At 37.4% G+C, this 17,463-nt stretch overlaps 1 protein-coding gene across 1 annotated transcript in view; it reads left to right on the top strand.

Moving 5' to 3' along the window:
• Positions 1–17,463, top strand: part of UGT8 (UDP glycosyltransferase 8) — an 86,640-nt gene that overhangs the window by 11,999 nt on the left and 57,178 nt on the right. The window contains exon 2 of the mRNA XM_029941662.1: positions 16,310–17,133. Within this exon, the coding sequence (XP_029797522.1) occupies positions 16,312–17,133 (822 nt within the window). The 5' untranslated portion in view covers positions 16,310–16,311. The remainder of the gene's footprint in view (positions 1–16,309; positions 17,134–17,463) is intronic.

Raw genomic sequence — 17,463 nt, 5'->3', positions numbered from 1 at the left:
TCCCAAGCAGTCTCCAGGCTCTGAGCTGTTTGTTAGTACAGAGCCCAATGCGGGGCTCGAACTCATGAACCGTGAGACCATGACCTGAGCTGAAGTCAGACACTCAACCGTCTGAGCCACCCAGGCACCCCTGAAAGTGTCTTTTTAAAAAAATGTTTATTCATTTATTTAGAAAGAGAGAGCATGAGCGCATGAACTGAGGAGGGGCAGAGAGAGAATCCCAAGCAAATATTGCGCTCTCAGCGCAATGTGTGGCTCAATCTCACAAACTGTGAGATCATGACCTGAGCTGAAATCAAGAGTCAGAAGCTTAACCAACTGAGCCACTCAGATGCCCCAAGATGGAATATCTATTAATGATACTGTTTTCTCTATTAAAAATGAATTGCCTTTGTTAAAATTCCAAACTTTTATCTGTCAGTGATTCTTAAAATGGTGCCTGAACCAGCAGCATCAGCATCACCTGGGAATTTGTTGGAAATGCCAACTTGGGGCTCATTCCATATGTATAGAATCAGAGACTGTGAGGACAGGGCCAATAGTCTTTGTTTCACCAGCTCTCCAGGTGGTTCTGATACATGCCAAGGCAGAGAACTACTGATCTCTGATACTAAATATAATCAATTTCGGTTTTCCATGTGATGAAAACATTTCTGATTATTTTAGGGACAAAAAATAAATTAGGTTTAAATTTCAAAATACTTTCCTGTTACTAATTTCCTGGTTAGTTTTTATAACCTAAACTTAAATTAGGTATTGTATCTTATTTACAAATTGGTTACTTACACATATTTAGGGATTCATAGTGCAGTTAAAACACACACTCTCTCTCTCTCTCCTTTATTAAAAACAACCACCACCAAAATCGGTTGGATTAGTTGTTTACTTTTATGTATTTTGCTATGATTTTGTAAGTGCAGCCCAGTGGTGCTCAATATTATAATTACATGGAGAGCATAAAAAACAAAGGCGAAAAAATAATTGCTAAGACCTACAGGTCTTCTTTCCAGAAATTCTGATTTAATTGATAAGTTTAGGGGTGGTAGGTTTTCCAGTGAGAGACACTGGAATGTAGCCCTGTGTTCAAAGATTGGCTCACCTATCACATGACAGTCCCTTTAAAAATTATATAGGTAAATTAGATCCTTTCATTATTTTAAGCAAATTGTCTTTTGTTTTCTAGTAGGTTGACTGGTTGACCATGTTATTAATCAGGTTTTATTACTCTTAATTCTAATTTTTGGCTTTACCCTGAATCCTTTCTTACTCAAAGTATGGCATCATCCCAGAGCACGAGAGAGCTTGTCAGAAGTAAATAATTTGGCACACTAGACATGCTGAATCAGAATTTGTATTCTAACAGTATCCCTAGAAAATTTGTCTTCCCACTGAAGATTCTTTATAACATAAAGCTTAAGATTCATTTTCTCAGTTTTTTCCTTAGCATCTATCTGGTCTTAACTACTTTTATGAACCAACTCATACCAGTGTCATTAAACCTATTTTAAAACTTTTTTTAAGTTTATTTATTTATTTTGAGAGAGACAGAGACAGCACAGGTTGAGGAGGGGCAGTGAGAGAGGGAGAGAGAGAATCTCAAGCAGGCTCCACACTGCCAGCACAAAGCCTGATGTGGGGCTCAAACCCACAAAGCCAAGAGTTTTGGTTAAGTCAGAGACTTAACCAACTAACTGAACCACCCAGGCCCTTTTAAACCTATTTTTAAATCCATTTTTTAGTAAGCCTTTTTTTTAATTTTAAGGGATTTCCAGGACCATCTAATTTCATAGCCTTAATTGGCAGATGAGGAAATTTAGGCACTTAGAAATTAAATGACTTGGCCCAAATTAAAAGGCTACCAATTTGGGGATCCATCCATAGATACACACCATACCTATTTTTATTTTTTCTTGTATCATAGAGACTTCACTGTAGGGTCACCTAAAATTACATTATTTTCATAGCATAAGCAACTGGAAATATGAGCTGCCTAAAAAGGTGGTCTTAAGTTACCAAAGTATGACACATAGCCCAAACCCAAAATTTTAAATACACATTGACATTTATTTAAATTACCTATCTAGTGTGACATTGATTGATTAGTACTTTACTAATACAATTAATATTTCAAATTCTCTTATAATTTGTGGGATTAAATGATCACGGGAAAGTTGAATATGTAATATTAAATTGAATGAAAATTGAAAGCTACTGTCATATCCTTATAAATTATTAAAACTGTATTTGTGTGTTTCTGAGATAGTGTAGGTACTTTATAACAGGTCATTAAAGACATACTTTGGGATTGTTTGTTTATTCTGAGTTCCTCAAGATCTTGGGCTGGGCATTTTGCTTTTCTGAATACCCAGGACAAGTGAACTTTCACTTGGATGTTTGTATTTCAGATCCTCATGCTCTCTTAATGCAAATAAGGATTGAGTAGTACATCCTCGTCTCTCAGTCTGTGGTTTAATTGCATCAAAATCTCCAGATGCTTATTAGAAATGCAGAATTTGGGGTTTCTTTGTCCCCAGACTGCCTAACAGCCCGTGTGATGAAGAAACCTGGAATCTGCATTTTTAGTAAGCACCACAGGTGATTGTTTAGGACATGAACATTTGAGAATTATTTCATGAGATAATTAAATATATGTTTAATATAATTAAATTTAATCACTGTTATCAAGCATTACTTTGATATATATTATATCCAAGGTACTGAGTTGCAATGTCTGTTGGTATCGTATTATTCTATTTTTATTTCCCCCTTTTATTTTTCTTATTTTTATCTTACCTTCCCCCTGATTACTTCAGAGAAGTGCCCCAGGAGGGCCTGGGCCAGCTATCACTGATAAGGGAAGAGCATTGGGTTTCTCCTGATAGCCTCACCATCTGTACTAGATGTCTGAAAAGATACTGGTAGTGTAGACAAGTGGTAAGTGCGGCTACCTTGGAGTGTGGGACAACAACAAAGGACAATAAAGACATTCTTCATGATCTGTCCTACACGAGGAGGTTTTCTGTGTGCTCCCTGGCACTGGTTTAAGTCCCTGGTGCAGAATTAAAAATTTTGAATTGTCTTGCTACTGGTTTATTCCTTCCAGTATTTTGTGTGTATGTGTGAAGAAAGATTAGTGTGGTTCTTTCACAAATTTATATTCATCTTACATTCTTTAAGGTGACATGCAAGTCAGGAATGTGGTACGAATAATAGACTATTTTCTGTTGTGCCTTTTGATTTTGTTATTAGACACAAATATATCTAAAACAACAAAAGTATGTTAGAAATTTTGACTAAAAGTTTTTGCAAGTAGCTTTGGATTGATTTTTTTTTTTTTGAGAGAGAGCGAGCACAAGTAGGAGAGGGGCAGAAGAGGGAGAGAGAGAATCCCAAGCAGGCTCCATGCTGTCAGTGCAGAGCCCTATGACGGGCTCCACCCACAAAGTGAGATCATGACCTGAGCCAAAATCAAGAGTCAGGTGCTTAATGGACTGCACCACCTAGGTGCCCCTGGATTTATTTGTTGTTTTTTTTTAGTTTGTGAAATGGAACCCAGTGTCTTCCTTTGCATTTAGCATATTCTAGTTATATTGCAGTTAAATCATGCACTTCCATATACATACATAAGTATCTGTGATTTTTCTGAATGAATAAAAAACATTAATTTGAGAAAGTGGTAGATTTTGAAAAATCTAAATTATCCGTCTTTATTAAGGACTGACAGCCAACCCGAGAAGTTCTATAGCCAATGTAGGGTTTGTTGTTGTGTGTTTGTTCTTTACCCAGATTGCACTCTTAATTAATTAAAAGTGCCTGACTATTGCCTGATCAACAGTTTTTGTGGAGTGGGAAGGAATATTAACCAACAATAGGTGGCCCTAATTTTCTAAATTCTCTCTCTCCAGCCTTCCACGTCCAGTCAAGGTGTTCCCATTTCACAGTGTGATCTTAGGGGACTCCTTCTTTCTAGTAGTTTACTTGCAAGAAGACAGTCCTAGTTAATTTCAAAACTCAAGATATTGCCTGTATATGAAATACAGATGCTAAACCTGGGCTGCTGAACAGCTCTGTAGCAATAAAGCGGAGCCATCCCTCAGTTTGCCCAGTTACATTGTTTTCTTCAGCTTTATTTTCTTCCTCTCTTCACACAGTGGGATAAAAGTGGGTTAAAAATGGACATGAACCTCTGCAGTGCACTACATGCAAGATCCTGCTCAAGTTCTTATCTTACTCAATCTGATTCTCCTTGTCTGTAAAATGGGAACAACTCTTTTTCTTTGGTTATGGTCTCTTAGCATAAAATGAGATCATGCTCCTAAAGCCTGTAGTACAGGGAAGGTACATAGTACACAGTAGAGCTCTTTTAAGATATGCTGTTTAATGATAGTTTTATGTTAGGATATAAGTCCCAAGCTGTAGAGTGACCAGTTTGTTCCGTTTTGCTCAGATAGGACACTGAAAGCTCTGCATCCTGGAAACCCCCGCAAAGCTTGGCAAATCTGGATGGTTAGTCACCTTGCTGCGGGAAAAAGAGACTCAAAATAACAGTGGCTTTAAAACAGTAGTTTAGAAGGTGGCGCCCGGGTGGTTCAATCGGTTGACTGACGTTTGCTTAGGTCATGATCTCCGGTTCGTGGGTTTGGGCCCTGCATCAGGCTCAGAGTTGACAGCTCAGAGCCTGGAACCTGCTTCTGATTGTGTCTCCTCTCTCTGCCCCTCCCCCATTCATGCTCTGTCTCTGTCTCTCAATAATAAATAAATGTAAAAAAATTTTTTAAACAGTAGTTTAGTTACATTACATACAGAGAATGAGCGTAAGCAAGGCAAAGGGCTGATATTCCACTTCACAGTGTAGATTCCCCTGTCTTTGTTGTTGCACCATTCCTGGTTTATACTTCTGCCTACATGGTCTGGGATGTTAATAATTACCATGTGCTCATTCCTGCCAGAAGGAAGGTGAAAATTGAAACCTCTAAAGGCATAAATTAGAAATTGCATGTATCACTTATGCTTCTGTCCCATGCACATGTACCAGAACTTAACTTATTTGGCTAAAACTGGCTCCTAGAGAGGCTGGGTAATGTCTTAGGTCTTTCTGGCGGTGAGCCAACTGGAAGGAGAGGATTCCATTACTGGAAAAGAAAACTCTATGCCCCAGCCTATTATATGCCTATTACAGCGCCCAACAAATTCCAGCTTCTTGTCACTTTCTTTTGTTATTTAATTTAATGGTCATTTTTTTGTGTTTGGTTATTTCCAAATTGAATGTGTAAGAAGTTAACAAATAAGATGAAAAAAGACCCCTAGACTTAAGAACTGAAATGGAATCTATACTTCGCTACTGTCTTCCTCTAAGGGCAATACCCATTATCCTAGAAACTTTATCCGTTATTGGGATGCATAACTAGCGTCAGTGCCTCAGGCAAAAGCTTGATTTAGAATTTTGTTTAGAAGTAAAGCAATTGATAAAATTACATTTCACTCATTTAAGATTAAAGAAGAAAATGGGATCATTAGTGACAGTGTCTGGGGTCCAACTACATATCCTGGTTCAAAATCACAATTGTGATCAATTCATTCAGTAAATATTTATTGAGCACTTACTACATGGTTAGCAATGAAAATAAAATCATTACCCATTTTTACCAAAATCTCAAAATCTCATTTGGAGCTTAAATTGTGCTAGAGGATACAGAAATTATATTTTTTTTGGCTTTTTTAAATTGAAGTAAAATTAACATTCAGTGTTATATTAGTTTTAGGTGTAAAGTCGTGACTGGACAATTCTGTACATTACTCATTGCTCACCACAATAAGTGTCACTATTTGCCACCATACAAAGTAATTACAGTATTATTGACTGTATTCCCTGTGTTGTGTATTTCAATTCCATGACTTATTTTATAATTTTGTACCTCTTACTTTATAGATTGTACCTTTTAATCCCTTTTATCTATTTCACCCCCCCATACCCCGACTTCCTTTCCCTTTGGCAACCCCCAGTTTGTTCTCTGTATTTAAGAGTCTGTTTTTTTGTTTGTTTGTGTTTATTTTTTAGATTACTATATAAATGAAATTATATTGTATTTGTCTTTCTCTGACTTGTTTCACTTTGGATAACATCCTCTAGATCCATCCATGTTGTTGCAAATGGCAGTAACTTATTCCTTTTATGGCTGAGTAATACACTGTGTGTGTATACTACCTCTTCATCCATTTGTCCATCAGTGGACACTTTGGTTGCTTTCATATCTTGGCTATTGTAAACACTGCTGCAATAAACATAAAGGTGCATATATCTTTTCAAGTTGTTTTCATTTTCTCTGGGTAAATACCCAGTAGTGGAATTATTATTGGATCATATGGTATTTCTATTTTTAATTTTTTGAGGAATCTCTATACTGTTTTCCACTGTGCTTTGCATTAATTTACATTTCCATCAACAGTGCACAAGGTTCCCTTTTCTCTGTATCCGCCCGGAAACTTAATTATCTCTTGTCTTTCCAATACTAGCCATTCTGACTGGGGTGAGGTGATATCCTACTGTGGTTTTAATTTGCATTTCCTTGATGATTAGTGATGTTTGTGGTGTCTAATTTGGATGGCTCTGGATTGGATGGGAGCCCTTGAGGTGAAGATCTATGGAAGCCCAAGACAAGGGAGGTGAAAGAATTCACCTGAAGCAGAACAAAGGAGCTAGAAGTTTATTGAATAAACCAGAAGGGAGTAGAGGACAGGACAGCAGAGAGGCTGTCTGCAAGGAGGCAGTGGGAGGGGCCGCTTTTACGGAGGGCAAGTGAGGAGTATGGGGACCTATCGAATTTTCCTTTTTTTGGTAACTGTCCCTAGTGGTAACTAGCCCACTGGTAATTTAGGGCCTATGCGTATTTTTTTTAATGTTTTTATTTATATTTGAGAGAGAGACAGTGTGAGCAGGGGAGGGTCAAAGAGAAAGGGAGATACAGAATCCGAAGCAGGCTCCAGGCTCTGAGCTAGCTGTCAGCACAGAGCCCAACGCGGTGCTCGAACCCACGAACCCTGAGATCATGACCTGAGCCGAAGCCGGGCGCTCAACCGACTGAGCCACCCAGGCGCCCGGGCCTGTGGGTATTTTGAGGTGGGTGCCTGATGGACCTGTTTGTATTCAGAAGGTGGTCTCTGTGGGTCCTTTTCATATCCCATTGCTATTCCAGCCTATTTGCCTGAAAGTGGCCTCCAAAATGTTGACCATCTTTCCATGGGTCTGTTGATCATCTGTATGTCTTTTTTTGGAAAAAAAAAGTCTATTCAGGTCCTTTACCTATTTTTTAGGCAGATATTTTTGGAAGTATTTTTGTATTGAGTTGTATAAAGTTTTTATATATTTTGCATATTAACCCCTTATTATATATATCATTTGCAAATACCTTCTTCCATTCACTGGGTTGCCTTTTTGTTTTGTTTATATTTTCCTTTTCTGTAAAAAACTTTTTATTTTTGTGTCTTCCCAATCATTTATTTTTTGCTTTTGTTTCCCTTGCCTAGTGTATCTAGAAAACTGTTATTAAGGCTGATATTCAAGAGATTACTGTCCATTTTTCTTTAAGGGGTTGTATAGTTTCAGGTCTCACATTTAGGTCTTTAATTCATTTTGACTTGATTTTTGTTGATGGTGTAAGAAAGTGGTCCAGTTTCATTCTTTTGCATGTAGCTGTTCAGTTTTCCCAACCCCATTAATTGAAAAGACCATCTTTTCCCCACTGTATGTTCTTGCCTCCTTGTTGTAGGTTTCTTGACCATTTGGGTGTGAGTTTAATTTTGGACTCTGTCCTGTTCTGTTGGTCTATCTCTATGTTTTTGTGTTAGTAGTACCACACTGTTTGATTAGTATGTAATCAAACTTTGTAGTATATCTTGAAATCTGGTACCTTCAGCTTTTTCTTTTTTTCAAGATTGTATTCACTATTTGGGTCTTTTATGGATCAATCAGATTTTAGGATTCTTTGTTCGATTTCTATGAAAAATGCTATTGGCATTTATTTAAAAGTACTAGTAGTGAGTTAGTCTTTACTTTCATAGATTTGATTTTTGTTTTTTTTTAATTTTTTCTGGATGGCATTTTCTTAAGCTTACTTATAAAAGGTGCTTTGAAGACAGATTACATTATTCTAATATTTCATGTAGCACCAAGGTTGACCTCTGGTGGCAGTTATGATTGACATGTCTTTTGTTTCCCCTTTTATTGCAGTCTTCATAATTAAATGCCAGAAAAACTTTAAAAGTATTGAGAATTTTAGCTGTTCATTTACTAGACTGCATAATCAATTTTTTTCTAAATAGTTAAATTCACCACATACAGACATGATTTTAAAATTGCCTTTTTATTTTGTTTTTCCCTTAATGCAAAAACACTTTGATTAGTTCTTATTTAAAAATGACAGTCTATTTTTTTTTAAATTTTTATTGAAATACCACTTAGTTGGGGCACCTGGGTGACTCAGTTAGTTAGGCAGCCAACTTCCACTCAGGTCATGATCTCGCCGTCTGTGAGTTAGAGCCCCATGTCAGGCTCTGTGCTGACAGCTCAGAGACTAGAGCCTGCTTCAGATTCTGTGTCTTCCCCTTCCCAGCTCAGAGACTAGAGCCTGCTTCAGATTCTGTGTCTGCCCCTTCCCTGCTCACTCTCTGTCTCTCTCTCAAAAATAAAAACATTAAAAAAATAAAAAGAAAAGAAATACCACTTAATTAACATACAGTGTAATGTTAGTTTCAGGTGTACAATATAGCAATTCAGTGCTTACATACATCACCTGGTTCTTATCCCAAGCACCCTCCGTAATCCCCATCACCCATGTCACCCATGCGTCCAATCACTTTACAGACTGGTAACCATCAGTCTGTTCTCTGTAGTTAAGAGTCTGTGTCTTGGTTTCTCTTTCTCTCTCATTCTCTCTCTCTCTCTCTCTCTTGCTCTCGCTCTCGCTCTCGCTCTCTTCCTTCTTGTTTTCTCCCTGTGCTCCTGAATTGCTAAGGTGCTGGGCTGGTTTGCTATTGAAATTTAATTTCTTTCCTGTAGTTTATGTGCTTGCCACTTTTTTTTATATAGTTCATCCTCATGTATGCTTTCCAGCTCAGTATTGTTCATGACTTAACCTCAAAAAGCAAAAACCAGAAAAATGATTCTTTCACGTGGTAGCCAAAGATCATTCCCTACCTTTTTTTTTTTTAATGAATAGATGGATATAGCATTTTAAAGTAAGGTTGCTAGAGGTCTAGTAAGGTGTTAGACTCTGGTATTTTTAGACTCCTGTTTAAGGAAATAAAAAAAATAAGGGATTCATGAAGCCAATTTTTTTTATATTTAAAAAAAAATCTCAGTAGTACAGTGGGGTGTTCTGGTGTCAGAGTTCAGCTGAAGTGAACCATTGAGGCTTAGGAACAGGAACATGATAGCTAATCTATTTTTACCTGGTGTTCTAAGGGTTTGGCCTTAGAGGGATCACTTTTGCAAATGAGTGTTTTGGGTTCGCAGCATTCAAGTGCCACTCTGACATCCTTGTTTTGCTGAATCAATTTACCCCTCAATGTTGAATGGCTTCCCTATGCCCAGAGGTGGGCACTCATAAAAATTTGCATTGTTTCTTGTCTTGAATGGAAGCATATAAATAATTTTTAATATAAAGAAGAGTCAGCTGGTATGCAAAAGTAGATTTGTTTAGAGTCTTTGAATTCCAGATTTTCTTCAGTATTGTGACAGTAGACCACAGTGAAGTAGCAGTAGCAGCTCAGAACCAAGAGAGAATGTGGAGAGAGAAGGGATTGCTTATTAGTGTATAGTGCTAGAGAGAAGTCCAATCAGGTAACTGTTGGGGGGGGCGGGAGCGGGGGGCATATGTGTGAATATTAAGAGGCCTTGAGTGTCCTCAACAGTGAGTATCTGGGCAGAGTGGTGGTGGAGACCACGCCAAGCTGGAATCATTTGGGAAGTGAGTTGAGCCCAGCAAATAGACCCTGATATTTTTAGATACTGGACTCCAAGAGGAGAGTGGGAGTAAGACTCCAGCTAAAGAGGCATGGAAATAGAATGAATGTGTTTTAAATATTATATATTTTTGGTAGAAAATTTCAAAAACCTGGAAATATAAAATAGGAAGAGAAAACAGAATTCCTCAATTTGACAATCCCGATTTCTGATGTTTGTTATCAGATAAGTTATCTTGTCATCAATATAATCATTTAGTGTATATACATAGTACATATGATTTTATTTATGTATATTATGAGCATTTTCTCATGGTAAAAATGTTTAAAACTCAGTTTTGATGATTCTGTTTTGATTACTCCATTGTAAAATGTATTGTGATGTGATTAATCCTCTATTGCTGGATTCCTAGCAGTTTCTGGCTGTTTGCTGTTAGAAGTGAATACAGGAGCATCTTTGTACAGATATGTTGGTATTCCTGATTTATAGTACTTACATAAATAATGTAAAATGATGTGCCACTTGTTTTTCAGAACATTTGCATCAATTTGTATTTTCACCAACTGCCTAAAACTGTTATTAAAAATGATGTCCTTGCTAATTTTAATGAAATAAAAGTCTAGTTTATTTTGTTCAGTCATTCAGCAAACTTAAGCTCCTAGCCTCTAACTGGGAGGCTGAGTTCAAACTGTGTGTGTGAATGCGGTATGTTCAATGACTGGGACTTTCTCTAGGGTGACAGGTAAGGAGCGAAAAGCCACCTCCCATAAACCAGCATGAAGAGGTTTTACCCTGAGTTTTCAGTTCTCATCACTCTTCAGGCTGCTGATCTGTTCATCCAGGGAACTGATGTGCGTTTTTACTTTGGGGAGTAAATGCAACTGCGTCTGCTTTGTGCCCATGGGAGTGAAGGGAAGAGGTGGCCGGTGGGGGAAACTGCTCTTGCTCATCTTTAGAGAGCTCTTGCCTGTGATTTCTTGCTCCACCACCACTCTTGCTCCCAGACTTGTCTGCTTAAGCTCTCAGCCATTCTGGAAGCAGTTTTCACCTCTGTCACAGGCTTCTCCTCTGTTCTGCGTCATGACTTCCTCCATTCACTTTTATTCCTCAGTAAGCTATTCTTGGCGTTTGTTTTCTAGAAGTCCGTTTCACTGATGACTGTAGCCTGCCCACACCTCATTTCCTCATAACAATTTCCACAGACATTAGGTACTCCCTATTATATTCTTTGCTATTATTTCTGAAGAAGCTTTAGGAAGAAAGGAGGAGAAACACTTGTGTTCAGTTAGTCATCTGGGCTGGAAAACTCTGCTCCAGATGTCTTAAACTTTCCAAAAATATTTAATGATTATGTAGTCAATTCCAATAATATCTATAATAAGTATTTCTTTCTTTGCTTTATGCTCATTTTCTCCCTCTTTCCAGAGATAATTTAAAGAGCAACACTTTTACTGGCTATATTTAAAAAAAAATTAACACTAGTCTATCTGATTTATGTTGGGGAAAGTCTAAGGTAAAAAATTTAGTGATTTTGCTTCTCAAATATAAAGCCAGTTTTCAACACTCCATTTCAAATAAGTTTTCCTTTCTCATATACTCATGCTCCTTTCATCTCCTATTATGTTCATATTTATTCAAGAATTCTTATAGGCTAACTACTCTGATCCACCGATTTGGAGGAGGATTCTCAGGCAAGATCTGTAGTGTTTTAATGATTCTTAAAAATGTGTTTTAATATTTACCTTGCTGTCCTCAGGCTTTATGGGTTTTTTTTTTTTTTAATGTATTCTCTCTGCTTGTGTATTCTAACAAGTGAACATGGGTATAATTTGGTAACTTGCCCAACAAAATAAAACAAACTATCCAATGGGATTTTGTGAGGAATCTATTCAGTCTATTTATTTATTTATTTTTAATCTTATTTAGTTATTTTTGAGAAAGAGAGCATGTGTATGTGCGTGCATAAGTGGGGGAGGGGCAGAGGGAGAGGGAGAATCCCAAGCAGGATCCATACTGTCAGCACAAAGGGCTCGAAGTCATGAACCTTGAGATCATGACCTGAGTCAAAATCAAGAATTTGACACTTAACCAACTGAGCTACCCATACGCCCTTATTCATTCAATTTATAGTATGGGAAGGATTGATTTTTTTCAAATACCACCTTTCATTAAAATAATAGAGTATTTCTATATACTTCGTATTATTTCTATGTGTATGTCTTTGGAAAAAGGCTTACCTTAGGATAGCAACAAATAACCTTTTTAGTTAATATCAAGGCATTTTAAGTACTTTATTGTTATTATAAATGAGATTTCTTATCACATATTATTTTAAAATAATGCTTATTATTTTTATTAAGAGAAGAGTAACACATGTGCATTGTAGAAAGTGTTAAAATCCTTCGTAATTTATACTATTATATGCATATTATAAGTAACAAACATTTTACTAAGTAATATGCATTTAAGTTTCTTCCCTTTTAAAGGCTCATCATTCATTTTCTTTTTAGCATTGAGTAATATCCCATTCTAGTTTATTTATCCATTTACCTACTAGAAGACATCTTGGTTCCTTCCAAGTTTTGGCAATTATGAATAAAGCTGCTATACGCATCCATGTGCAGGCTTTTGTGTGCAGATAAGTTTTTAGGTAAACTTATTTCCTTTGGGTAAATACCAAATAGCACTAATGATGGATCATATGTTAACAGTATGTTTAGTTTTATAAGAAGCCACCAACCTGCCCTCCAAAGTGGCTGCACCATTTTACATTCCCACCAGCAATGAAGGAGGGTTCCTGTTGCTCGTATTCTCTCCAGCATTTGGCATTGTCACCGTTCTGGAATTTGGCCATTCTGACAGGTGTGTAGTATCTCATTGTGGTTTTAATTTGCATTTCCTGGATGATCTGTGACGTGGAGCATCTTCTCATATGCTCATTTGCCATCTGTAGATTCTCTTTGTGAGTTGTCTATTAAGGTCTTTGGTCCTTTTTAAAATCAGGTTGGTTGCTTTCTTGTTGTTGAATTTTAAGAGTTCTTTGTGTGTTTTGGATAACAGTCCTTTATCAGCTGTGTCTTTCGCAACTACTTCCTCCCAGTCTGTGGCTTATCTTCTTATTCTCTTGACATTATCTTTCTCAAAGCAGAAGTATTACTATTAATGAACTCCAGCTTATCAGTAGACCCATTCTGATTAAGTCTGGACTTGCAAGAATCTCACCATTTGTTGGTAGTTGTGTTAATCATTCTGTTACCCTCCCACCATGATGTTTATGACAGTAAAGTGTGATGGCAGTTATCCATAATTAATTTTGTATTTGAACAGTTTTATATCTGTAGAAATTATGCTTCTTTGTTGGTAATCGGTATTTTTTTCATGAAGATGTAGTAGACATTGTTTTTAGACGAACTTTGTCCTACAAATACTGATATATTTGCATAATTACTTTTAGAATCTATATGTACAGAATGTATGTACTTTTTCAGACCTTATATTAGTACTGTAACCATTGGCACTAAATTAATTTAGCCACATGTTAAAATTTAAAATTCAGTTCCTCAATCATGTTAACTACATTTCAGCTGCTCAATATTGGAGATAGAGAACATTTTCATCTTCACAGAAATCTCTTTTGAACAATGCTGTTCTTTAACATAAACACTTGTGCATTAAAAAAACAACCATGTTCCTCAGTCGGTTGGGCATCTGACTTTGGCTCAGGTCATGGCCTTGCGATTCCTTAGTTTGAGCCCCGTGTTGAGCTCTGTGCTGATAACTCAGAGTGTGGAGCTTGCTTCAGGTACTCTATCTCCCTCTCTCTGCCCCTTCCTTGCTTGCTATCTGTCTTTCTCACCTCTAAAAACTGAATAACATTTAAAAAATTTAAAAAAAACCCAACCATATTCTGTAATGTCATTTTACTTTTTAGTAATTTCTGAAATAAAATATTAAAATAAAAAAGTCAGACTAGAGTAAAAAGCTCAATGAAAGGGCTTGTTTCCCTACCATTATTTTGTTTTGTTTTGTTTTGCATCTTGTGTGTCTATATGATAGATAAAGCAGTGGTTTTAACTGTAGCTGAATGAACTGTGTGTTCACTGCTCAGCTAGATGCTAAACACAGTAGACAAAGCAGTTCCTACCATAGTCCATCAGTTGGTATGTCTTCTGTGCAAACTGTGACAGGTAGTATTAATCACAGCAATGGACACCAGCTGCTGAAATAATTGTTTTTGTATAAATGTCATCCCCAGAATTAAGGACATGTCTACTGAAAATCCCTAATTGTTAATTCCTTGAAATTGGAGGCTGTACCAAAATGATACATTAGAGAGATGGTAGAGAGAAATAAAGGCCTGGAAAGTTTCCTCCAGGATTGGCTATTTTTTTTTCTTCATAGACCTTGTAATTATAGGAAAAACTTACTTTGTTGCTATAGAAATAGTGTTTTCTTAAAGCTCTTATATTAATTCAAGCAACAGTTAACCCTGGTTCTTATATGCTTATAATGGGCATTACTTCAATTTAGTCATAATGGTATAGTATTGATGCATCTAAATATAGTTTGAAAATTTCCTTGGAGTGAAACAGGGAAAAGACACCTGGATATATAACGCATTTTGTACTTTAGTCTCTATTTTTTAATGTTTATTTATTCTTGAGAAAGAGAGAGAGAAAATGAGAATGAGCAGGGGAGAGGCAGAGAGAGATGGAGACACAAAATCTTAAGCAGGCTCCAGGCCCTGAGCTATCAGCATGGAGCCTGATGTGCGCCTCGAACCCACAAATGGTGAGATCATGACCTGAGCTGAAGTAGGATGCTTAACCGACTGGGCCACCCAGGCGCTCCTATAGTTCAAGTCTTGATATGAGAAGAATCTATCATTTTTCCTCTATTGATTTCCTTTTTGTTTTTTGCAGCGTTTGAATGTTGCTAAACTGCATTTGGATGGTGGGAATTTGTACAAGTTGGGTAGTTAATATGTGATAATGAATGAAAATGGTTATTGATTTGGTGATGTGCATATAAATCTATTTTAAGTTGCTCCTTGAAGTAAAAATATACAGTTTGCATGGGTAATTATTATTTAGATGTATTTTTTTTTAATTTGGAGGTTAATTTAGAGTCTAAGTAAAAATTATACTGAGTCAAGTAGGAGGAGTTTACTCACTGTGTAGCCCCCACAGGTAGAACACTTATTTCTAAAAACTGACTGAGGACAACTCTAACAATTGCACATAATCCACTAACATGAAAAGGTAGGAGAAGTGATGGGTGTCACCTGTGCAGCCATCATCTAACTTGCCGTTTGCCCCTGAGTTACAGGTACAACACAGGAAGTGTGGTCTGGGACACACTTGTTAATCAGTCACTTCTTCTGTAAACATTTACAGAGATCTGGTTAACTCCCTTGAACTTTTCTATTAAAAGTTTCTCTTTTAATGCCCGGAAATGAATTAGCAAGTTGATATAAATTACATAGAGATTGCCAGGATACATAAGCGTATTTAGATAAAGGGGAAATTCACAAGAAAAGATTATTTTTCCTGTAGAAAAATGTCTTTTATATAGAACTGTTACTTGAAAGGATTACTTTTTTAAATGTAATCTTCCTTTGGGAAAGTAACTGCTGTGATAAAATGATTTGAAAAGACACAGGCTGATGCACCCAGAAATCAAAAATCTTGGCTCTTCTTACTGGTATTAACATTAATGTTCAATTAAAATATAAACAGTGTTGGGGCTCCTGGGTGGCTCAGTTGATTAAGCATAGACTTCGGCTCAGGTCATGATCTCGCCATTAGTGGGTTCGAGCCCCTGGTCGGGATCTTTGCTGACAGCTCAGACAGAGACTAGAGCCTGCTTTGGATTCTGTGTCTTCATCTCTCTATCTTCCCCTCTCCCGCTCCTGCTCTGTCTCTCTCAAAAAAATAAACAAACATGCAAAAATTTTTTAAAAAGATAAACAGTGTTTCATAGATATCTCACTGTAATTAGTCAAAGAAGAGAGATCTTTGGTTATTCAATTTCATAGAAGTTCATATTTCTGAAATCTGATTCTCAAAAAAATACCTAGGTCTCCATTACTGATGGAGTTGTGTGCTCCAAAACTGATATATTTTAAGTGTATTTCAGTTTCTGTCAGCTTTGCTGTCAGTTCTATCTTTAAAAAAATTATCTTTTAGAAGTAGAGAGGTACTTAGAACAAATATCAGGATACTTTCAAACAGGGATCCTTAGACAAAATATTGGATCATCATACTTTGAAAACAGTCTTTGTGATTGTTTGTTTTGCATGGTAAAGACTGTATGTTGTTTTAAGTCTTCTTCTGGTTGTCATTTCAGCGATGAAGTCTTACACTCCATATTTCATGCTCCTGTGGAGTGCCGTTGGGATAGCGAAGGCTGCCAAAATCATCATCGTGCCGCCAATTATGTTTGAAAGCCATATGTACATTTTCAAGACACTAGCCTCAGCCTTGCATGAGAGAGGCCACCGTACAGTGTTTCTTCTCTCCGAAGGCAGAGACATCACGCCATCTAATCATTACAGCCTCCAGCGCTACCCAGGGATTTTTAACAGTACCACCTCGGATGCTTTCCTGCAGTCCAAAATGCGGAATATCTTCTCTGGGAGATTGACAGCAATCGAACTGTTTGACATACTGGACCACTATACTAAGAACTGTGATATGATGGTTGGCAACCGTGCCCTGATTCAGGGTCTGAAAAAGGAAAAGTTTGACCTGCTGCTGGTGGACCCTAATGACATGTGTGGATTTGTGATAGCTCACCTTTTAGGGGTTAAATATGCTGTATTTTCAACTGGCCTTTGGTATCCTGCTGAAGTGGGTGCTCCTGCCCCTTTAGCTTACGTCCCAGAGTTTAACTCACTCCTCACAGACCACATGAACTTGCTGCAAAGGATGAAAAATACCGGCGTTTACCTCATTTCCAGATTAGGGGTCAGCTTTCTGGTTCTTCCCAAGTATGAGAGGATAATGCAGAAGTACAACCTGCTGCCGGAGAAGTCCATGTATGACTTGGTCCATGGGTCCAGTCTGTGGATGCTGTGTACAGATGTAGCACTGGAGTTTCCGAGACCCACCCTGCCTAATGTTGTGTATGTAGGAGGAATCCTAACCAAACCGGCCAGCCCACTACCAGAAGTAAGGTTTGCTGAACTCCTTGGTAATCTTTTCTAAATACAGAGGTCGATTTAGTCAGTTTTGATTTTTGGAAGAGATGGGGTTGGTTATTGTTGGCTAACAGATGCTGCTCTAAAAAGTAGTTGAGACAATAGATCCTACCAAGGTCCCGTCATTTGTGGCTGCCATTCCCCTGGGATCCTGCTTTGATGGGTTTCTACAATGCTGAGAGGGGCCTTTCTGCCATATGGCCAATAGAGTGGCTGGGAAATCGATTTTTAAGTAATAATGGTAGTGTGTGAGGAGAATGTAGTTAGTTCGCCTTAATGAATGTGAGTGGTTTTTGCTTTT

This window comes from Suricata suricatta, chromosome 1, assembly GCF_006229205.1.
Source record: "Suricata suricatta isolate VVHF042 chromosome 1, meerkat_22Aug2017_6uvM2_HiC, whole genome shotgun sequence".
In the NCBI taxonomy this organism is placed as follows: domain Eukaryota; kingdom Metazoa; phylum Chordata; class Mammalia; order Carnivora; family Herpestidae; genus Suricata; species Suricata suricatta.
The sequence above is the reverse complement of the archived record's forward strand: the minus strand, read 5'-3'. Positions and strand labels throughout refer to the sequence as shown.